General features: G+C 35.3%; 2 protein-coding genes across 2 annotated transcripts; one reads left to right on the top strand and one right to left on the bottom strand.

Annotated features, from left to right (window-relative positions):
• Positions 1-434: 434 nt before the first annotated feature.
• LOC110729871 lies at positions 435-5,202 on the bottom strand. Its single transcript, XM_021909658.1, has 4 exons — positions 3,909-5,202; positions 1,948-2,058; positions 956-1,859; positions 435-862 (listed from the first exon to the last, which is right to left on the bottom strand). Exons 1-4 carry the CDS (start codon positions 4,131-4,133, stop codon positions 612-614), a joined length of 1,491 nt encoding a protein of 496 aa, XP_021765350.1. The 5' UTR covers positions 4,134-5,202; the 3' UTR covers positions 435-611.
• Positions 5,203-5,574: 372 nt separating this feature from the next.
• On the top strand, positions 5,575-8,724 carry LOC110729872 (clavaminate synthase-like protein At3g21360). Its single transcript, XM_021909660.1, has 3 exons — positions 5,575-6,015; positions 6,564-6,817; positions 8,086-8,724. Exons 1-3 carry the CDS (start codon positions 5,665-5,667, stop codon positions 8,444-8,446), a joined length of 966 nt encoding a protein of 321 aa, XP_021765352.1. The 5' UTR covers positions 5,575-5,664; the 3' UTR covers positions 8,447-8,724.
• Positions 8,725-9,446: the final 722 nt, after the last annotated feature.

Genomic DNA, 9,446 nt, shown 5'->3' on the forward strand with positions numbered 1-9,446 from the left:
AAAGTGTGTCAATCTGCAATTAGGAAAAAAAATAAGCTCAAAACTTAAGGTTATACATAACTGAAACAATCTGGAAATTTTGAAATAGAAATGACTAGATTATAATAAGAGAGATAATATCGGAACAAACTAAGGCCCCGTTTGGTTTGATTTAAGACAATCATGAATGGCCCTGGAAAATGTGGCCACTAGGCAGGGGACTAAGTTGTTTACAGTAGCTTATTTCGCCATATTACTGTTAGTTTATCTTAATTCAGAATTCCATTCTCGAATTTACTTGGCATAGTGCATGTGAATGGAGGTAAGCTTCTTTGCAAGAGCAAAGTGACTATCACAAAGAAATGTTCCATGAAAAACCATTGATCTTCTTACTTTAGCCGAATATTATGTGCACAGTATTGTCGGTATTCTTCTTCATGCTAATCTGTCGGTTCCTGAATCTCGTAGTAAGCAAAATTTCATAGGATTAACATAGAAATAGTGTTTCTTAAGAGAGAACATATGAAGATTACACTTTAGGTGGCTTTAGTACTTGGAATAGATAGCAATAGCTAAAAACCACCATTTACAATAATTGATTTCTTTCATTTAGTTGGCATGCTGATTGTGGGTCACCTAAATGCATCAGGATGCACATTCGACTCATCACAGGATGCCTCCTCCAACATTTCCATAAATCCTTTGTGAGAAGTATCATTTGAGACAGGGAAGTTTAGACCATTTGTTGATGCAGCTTCAAACCTCGTCCACAGCTCCTTCTTCAAAGTGTTTTCACCAGGACGCTTGCCTCTGTAAATTGTGCTTTCAGACCCCTTCCACAAAGGAGTGCTTTCTACTGTTGCAAAGTTGCTCCTTGTGTTCCCTGCAACCGATACATCTTAATCTCAGATGGTATCTACAACGGCTTTATTTTAAAGAGACGAGTAAAAGTATCAAATTATGGTGAATAACATACCTTTTAAGCAAAATTTCTTGTTTTCTTCCTCTTGATTATGACCATTAGTTCTGCTTTCCTTGGGATCAAGACATAATTTCTGATTGAAAGTAGTAGCTACTTCTTGCAAGCTAGCATGATGCTTTGACTGTTTTTCATCAAGTGGTTCCAGCAACGTACAACATTTAGGTGGCGACGTTATCCATGCTGGTGAAGCATCTAGTGCTCTATTTCCATATGCTGACTTACAGGAGGGTTTTATTCCAATAAGATCAAGATACCTAATGCCCAACTTCTCTTGAGCTTCATTACTGGAGCTCTCAGAATCTGTGGACTCAAATATTTTTTGGTTTCCTGTTGGAAATGGTGTTGATTTATGGGATTTCACAATTTTTCTGTAGGTCAGCTCATGACCAGGCTCAACATAAGCTCTTACAGGGGGGTTTTTGGGGCAGGGGGTAATCAAACTTGTAGATAAGTCACTGACTGGAATTTCCTGAGCAGACAAAATTCTCATATCTGAAATGCTCTCTAAATTTTCAGAAACAACTTCGACCTTTTCCTTTTTAGATTTTTCGTTTGCACAAGGAGAGGAAAAAATAGCAGCAGTTACACTCGAGGAGATCCCTTCACAGACGGTTAGCTTGGTTGAAGCACGAGCTTTGGAAGTTGTTGTTTGTGGCCTCAGCAGAGGAGTAAGGAAAAAAAGTTGTTTACCTCTCTCTTCTACACAGCCAGTAGCACGCCAAGATACAAGTGGGGAAGGAGAGACCAATGATTCAAACTTAGCTGGCTCCGGAGTACCAACTTCATGCACATCACCTTGATCATCCACAACAGGACCTTCAACACGAGTCTCACAAAATTGAATCTCAGATTCAGTGTGAGGAACATCAATTGCCTTTTGAAGCCTAGGAACCCACGGCTAAATATGGTGAACAGGAAAGATACAATTAGTCATATATGATTGGTGAAGTAATCAGGCTAACTTGGCTGAGGATTTGAGGGCTGACCTTAAGAGAGTAATGGATTTCAGACAGCACTGTTGTGAAGGATTTAATTTCTGTAATCCTCTCATTATCAGTTGTATCCACTTTGACTGCTTGGACAACAATTTCATCAATCTGCAATTAATAAAAATATGTCTAAATCTTGCTTTTAACATCACAAGGGTCCAAATTCCAGCAAATTACACAACAAAGTCCACAGGCAATTTACATAAGAAATGATGGATGAATATGGTCCACAGACAAATTACACAAATATCGCACGAGTACAGCCATATAACATTCCAAGCATAGAAACTCATCATTTACCAAAGTAATAGGTAAAGTTGCAAGGAAGTGCATCAGACAAAAAGCATCATTTGTTATCCAAATGATAGACTATCCATCCCTCCATTTTCCTTCCCTTCCTTTCCCTCCATTTCCATTAATCAAAACAAAGTGTTCACGAGCATGCTCTAAAACTGAAAACATGCAAACGAAAGCCGATCAAATAACACAGACAAAGCTCAGTTGTGCAGAATTTATCCCCTCTAGCTCCCTGTGTGCACTACTGCACTGACAGCTCTTCATTTCCTCACCTACAAATTTCTCAATATTTGTCACCATCACAATGCCATCAATTTATATGAAGATACCAACAGAGCTGCATAATAGATTCTCACACTCTCAAACTGGACTAGTTTATTTTTTCAATCCCCAACCAAATAACTAGTGATGCAAAAATTTTAATACTGCAATCTTAAGTTATGAATTTGATCAGTATAGTTATTAGCTTCCTAGCCTATAAATTTAACACAGATTATGTGAGCATTCTGTAACACATGCAAATATTTGATAATAGTAATTCATTCGAACAAAAACCTCTTTAACATTAACATGTTCCATTACCAAGTCTAAGCTCAACTAAAACCTCACAAAGAAGGACCCTCATTGCAACTTTGATCATGCTTCATTCCCCTAACTTATAGACTCAAACACCAAAACAAGCAACCCCTAAAGTAAGCTCAATACATGTACTACTCTGTATAACACAGTTGCTGATGGAACCCCTACTTTGACTCCAAAATATGCTCATCACTTGCATATGCATTAGATAAAGAAGCTAAACTAATAAACCAAAATATTACAATACATTGGAAACTTGTAAGAAGTTCCAAGTAGCATACAAAGAAACCTAACTTGCACCAGAGTTGATCGACAAATACAAAAACATTCTCAATTGTAAGAGTAAATCTTACATTCGGACACCACAAAAGCAGGACAACTTTACATGCCTAAATCGGTTGTTTCCAATAATTCCAGTTAGACAGTATGATAACTGATAAGCCTTCAGAACTATGGGAATGTTCACATGCCCCTTATCTTCACTGAAAATTACCAAAACATATCTCGATTCTAAGAAAATCTTCCACCCAGCTATCCAGGCACCATAGGAGCAGGAAAACTTTATACCCTACCATCTAATTCTTGAATCATTCGAGCAGAACAGAGCGATAAGTACCTACGGAACTTCCGAAACACTCACTTTTACATCTAATCTAATATTATACAATCCCAACAACAAGGGCACAAAAGCTCTAATTTGCAGTTACTATTTCCAGGTATTCAATGTTACCCAAAGTATTGCTCAGCAACTTGCATTTTGAAAATGATAACAAATGTTGTTCAGTTACCAGACGTAAGCTCCAATTCAACCCCTAAAACTAAATTAAGAACCATACATTTTTCAGCGTTTGTCTTTGTAACAATAAAAGTCAGTACTATCACTGAACAAAAAATCGATAGAATATAATATAATCCAAAACATTATCATCATATATTTCTAAAATTTGAAGATTAAGGTATAACTATCCAAAAATCAAACATAATAAAGAAAATATGCATTTCAATCTGAAAACTTAGGGTTTTTATACTGTTTACAAAGATCAAACAATCTAAAAATTTTGAAATAGAAATTATTGGATTACCTGACGAAGAAGAGAAGAAATATCGGAATGAACTAAGAGAAGGCGATCAAGTGGGTCTGCAATGTTTGATTGTTGATTTTGGTAATGAGGAGGAAGTTCTTCCGCCATTTTCAACTTCGTTTTCTTCAAGGAGGATTTAATGGATTTGATGCCGCCATTAGAGACATCTCGCAGAGGTTTCCTCCTTGCTAATTTTTTTTTGCTGTCGCCGTCGGTTTTCGCCATCGTATTGTCGCTGTTTTCCGGTTGGATGTTGTAAAAGTGTTTGTCTGAGTTCAGGTGGAAGAAAGAAAGGCGGGCTTCTTATTTTTTCAAATTTTATTATAAGGATATATTTTGAAATTTTATTTGAAGAAGAAAAAGGGTAAATCCAAGTAAAGAAAAACCCTTAATATCAATTTTACTTTTTTTTTTTTTTTTTTGAGAAAATAATATCTATTTTACTTGCACTGTACATTAAGTACCGAGTAGATTTTATTTTTTGAATTTTTGAGTAAGCACGGAGTAGATTTAGTTTGGTTTACAAATTAGTCTTGCACAGCACGGAGTATTTTTTTTGGAACTTATATTGTCTTAATTTATTAACTGTTAATATAAAATTTTTCTTTGTTTATCTTATTTCTGTGTAAACTTTTATTGAAAAGAAAAACCTTATTTTATCTACACATGAGTTTTGTAAATTTATACTGTATACACAAGTTTTTGTGAACTTAATTTGTATGTACTTATGTCTGAACCCATATAATATGAAATAAGATAAAACAAAATGAAACAAATTAACATGCCTTTAATTAGGTCAATTTATCAAAAAAAAAAAATAATTAAGGACACATTAGGCTCAATTCTCTTCCCTTTAAAACAATAATATTATTTAATGTCGTAAAAAAAATTTAAGTTCAATAAAAATATTCCGTAAAATAATTCAACAAAGACCGATAAGTGTTTAATCTGTAATTTCAAGTTATTTATGTGATGTGTGAATAATTTTTATTCAAGTTAGTAAATAAACATGCTTAGTATGCATGTAATCATGTTATTATTATTTTTGGTATTTGTGGGTCAAACACTTTGAGAGTGAGGGGGGAAGGATAATAGATCTCTCACATTCAAAATGTTTTTAGTGAGATCAAAATGTTTTTAGTGAGGATTGAACCTCCAACCTCTAGGTTGGAAAATACAATTCTTACCACTAGACCAAGCTTAGCTTGATTAATGTAATTATATTATTGTACACAAAACTTTTTGAAATAAGGAGTTAAGTTTAAAATTGCACTACCTCCCCCTTCAAAAAAAAAAAAAAAAAAAAAAAGAAATTGCACTACCTCCATTCTTTTATGTTTAACTTACTTATTATATATACACAATTTAAGAAATTGTTAGAATTAGAAAAGAAAAAAAATAGGTTTATGTAAAAAAAAAAAAAAAAAAAAGTGAATAAAATAAGAAAGGGTATAAAAAGATGTAATTATTTAGGGGTTGAAAGGAATAAGATACTCTATAGTAAATATGCTGTAAATAGAATAAAGCAAAAGTATATCCATTTATGGCAAGTATTTTTTTATAAATGGAAGAAATTAGAGGAAAATAAAAAATAAAAAATAAAACTCCGTAAATCTAAAGTTGATGAAAGTGGAAGTTGTCCGATTGAACAAAGACGCAAAAGTAGCCAAGTTAACAAACTCAACCCTCACACGTATTTTAAACACAACTTCACTTTTCACTTTCACTATCATACCATCATCAATTCACCCCAACAATGGCGGAATTCTTCACAGAAATCCAACTCCCTCAACAAAAACACTACAACAATCACTCAATCCATTTCCCTCTAATTCTATCTCCAACTTTCAATTTCTCCTTTATCGACGCCATTAAATCCCACAAAAAATGGCTCGATTCCCGCCTTCATTCCGCCGGCGCTATCCTATTCCGTGATTTTCCGGTGTCAACCGCCGCCGACTTCAACGACGTCGTTGAGGCTTTTGGATATGAGGAATTCCCTTATGTCGGTGGCGCTGCTCCTCGGAGTAGCGTTGTTGGCCGTGTTTTTACCGCTAATGAATCTCCCTCTGATCAGAAAATCCCTTTTCATCATGAAATGGCTCAGGTTGTTTATTTTATTTTATGTAACTCAATTTTATTGCTCGGGTTTTTTATTATACACCCGGATGTACCTTTTAATGTCGCGTGCGTATTTGCTCATCGAGGGAGCTCAAATGAGCATGTACTGTGTCCGTAGTACTTAACTACTTAAGGATGTTTTATTAACAATTTAGGACTTTTGATTGTGTAATTGTCTGTTTTTATTAAGTTTAGTCAACTATATATTTTATTGATATGTGATGAAATACTTTATTTATTGAGTTATTTAATTCATTTTGTTGATGTTTAAAATAATTGACATTGTTGGATATTCTCTGTGTATTTTGTAACTCTGTATAGTCTAAAGGTTTGACTTTGCCACTCAATTCTAGTCAAAATTATTTGCTTCATTAAATTCAGACTGTAATTGTCATTTGGAGTAAATATGATCAGTAATTATGTTAGTTGTAATTCTGTCATTATAATTTTATGTCTTTGTAATTTTGTATGGTCACTTTGTAGTTTAATTATTGGGGGTTGCTTGCAGTATGTAATGTTGGAATATGTTAACAGGTTCCTGAGTTTCCGTCGAAATTGTTTTTCTATTGTGAAGTTGAGCCAAAGACTGGAGGAGAAACTCCTATTGTTCTTAGCCATATCATATATGAAAGGATGAAAGAAAAACACCCGGAATTTGTTCAGGAACTCGAAGAGCATGGACTGATGTATATTCGGGTGTTGGGTGAAGGGGATAATCCCGCGTCTCCTATTGGTCGTGGGTGGAAATCTACATTCTTGACAGATGATAAGAGTGTTGCTGAGAAAAGGTTTGTGGCTTATTTGATCTTTTAGATAGTACATTGATCATTGTGATTTATCATAGTCAATAACTCCATAGTTATGTTACTCTAGTTTTCTTTTTTATAATGTGTAGCATTTTAATAAATGGATGACAAGAAAGTTAGAATGAGCTTATCTAAAAAAATTATCTATCCAGAAGTACAGGATTCCGTTATTGAGGGAACTATGTTACTTGCCTACTTGGACTCTACTTGTCCTTCAATGTGTCACTTGAACATGTACTCGTTGTTGACATAACACACAAGTACCTGAATGGCTGAGTCTGATTAACATGCTGTGGTAACAACATTAGCGTGATTTTTGCTGTCGCCTACACAATCCAACAGGGAGTAAGTACATCAGAAATTTAAAATACCTTTATACATTTTATTGTCTAAAGTCACGACCTTAAGGAATATTTAATCACTATGCTCATATTTACCTATGGAATATTTAAATTATAGGTGGACAACTGGGCAACTGATCAATAGAGCTTCAGGGAGCAAGTACTTAATAATTTCATTAAAGAGGTTTTCAATTTTGTTGAAACTGAAGTTGCAATTGAAACCATGAAAGAATTCATAAACAGATTCTGATTGTCTAAGGCTGACATCGGATTTAAATAACCACAAGCTCATAAGTAACCTATTCTGACATCTGATATTGAGAATACTTCAAAATTATCAAATAACAGCATAGGAACATCAAGTGCAGGCTATTTGTGAACATTGAATAAGACTATTTATTACTTCATATTGCTCAATATTTACCAGAATGTTCTGTTTGTGAAACTGTACGTTTGACGGTTGTTTGGTAGTTTCTGTTTTTTATCTGGCCATTTGGCAAAGATAGTAAAACACCCTTGGCCTGTTAACCTGATGCCGCAATATAACTCTTACTGGATGCTGCTGCCCGCAACTAAAGTAGATGTCAATTATTTTAATACCCATGTGTTTTTTTTTGACAAAGCTGTAGTACATAACCTTTCTGTCTAATTAGTGTGCTTTGTGATGAACTTAATTTCCACATAGAAGTCGTTGGGGATTCAGGACTCGTACTTATGACGGGGTGGTTGGGGGGGGGGGGGGGGGGGGGGGTGGGGGTGGGGGGGGAAGGGGGGAGCTGATTTTTTAAGTGAGGTTGTGCTTAAATTTGGTAACCTTCGTATAATAGTGGATGTTCTTTATGATCCTATATCAGCTACTTGTGAAAATCAGCTGTCAATGAAACTAACATCTTACGGTCCTTTCCTCAGGGCTGCTAAGTTAGGAATGAAGCTGGAATGGTTGGAGGATGGAGTAAAAACAATAATGGGCCCTATCCCAGCTATTAAATACAATGAAAGTAGGCAACGCAAGGTCTGGTTCAACAGCATGGTAGCTGCTTATACAGGTTGGGAAGATGACCGAAATGATCCTGTCAAGGCAGTTACCTTTGGTGATGGAAGACCATTGCCTGCAGAAGTTGTATATGACTGTCTGAAAATTCTTGAAGAGGAAAGTGTTGCTATTCCATGGAAGAAGGGAGACGTCCTTCTAATTGATAACTGGGCTGTACTTCATTCTCGTAGATCTTTTGATCCACCACGCCGTGTGTTAGCTTCTCTTTGCAAGTAGGCAGTAAGTTTCTCTTGTTTACTGCTTTGCATCTGTAAAATATATATTTTTCCACTTATGCTACAAATGATGTATGTTAAACTGCTGTTAGTTAGATGGAATAACAAAGCAAAAGAATGTGTATATATTTGATAATAATGCTGCAAAACTTTCACTAGTGTAGCACAGCATAGTATGTGGGAAATATAGTGCACTTATTTTCCGGACATCTTCTGTGGCTTTGTCAATTATTGGCAATGTGTATGCCTTAGTAACTTTCTGTCAACCATTATAGACTACCTTATTGTCTGATGCAAATTTGTGGTTATTGTAGAATGCTGCTAATTCGCTTAGTTGCTCTCATATTGTTCTACTCGATACCTGTCTATAGTAAATTTAAGAATTTTGAATCAAAGATATGACATCTCCAAATTTAATTGTTGCTTCCGCGTAGTGCACAGAAAAGAACATCTTGTTTACTTCAGAAGCAACTTGATTTAGATACTGGGTAGCTGACAAGGAGAGCTTGCGGTACTTGAGGATGTTACCTAGGATCATTGCCAGACATTCCTATAGAACGTTGCCTAATATATTTACCCCTTTCTGAAATAGAAGAGGGTGACATAATCTCTGTTGTCCTTTATAAAGGTTAAATCCGAACTTGAAAAGTTGTGAAAAAACAAAGATTCAACAGCACCAGACGTGCATTTGATCCAGTTTAAGGTCGAAGGCTTGGTTCTTTACCTTTCTTTGTTGTAAACCGAACTGAAAAATAGTAATAGTAGGAACAATATTACCGGGAATGAGACTGAGTCGCGGACTATGTCGCTCTCTTTAGAACATTCACGGTATTGCCTTGAATTTGTGCAAGCAGCTCGTACGACAACCGGATGCTCCCCAGGATAAAACAGTCTCTCGGAAAAGAAAATTATACCGATGGATTTGCACAGAACCACCGGACAACTAAACACCAAAATTAGGAACAATGCTCGAATAATTTCTGGAAAAAGATTTCTGAAAA

Source organism: Chenopodium quinoa, unplaced genomic scaffold (assembly GCF_001683475.1).
Source record: "Chenopodium quinoa cultivar QQ74 unplaced genomic scaffold, ASM168347v1, whole genome shotgun sequence".
NCBI lineage: Eukaryota > Viridiplantae > Streptophyta > Magnoliopsida > Caryophyllales > Amaranthaceae > Chenopodium > Chenopodium quinoa.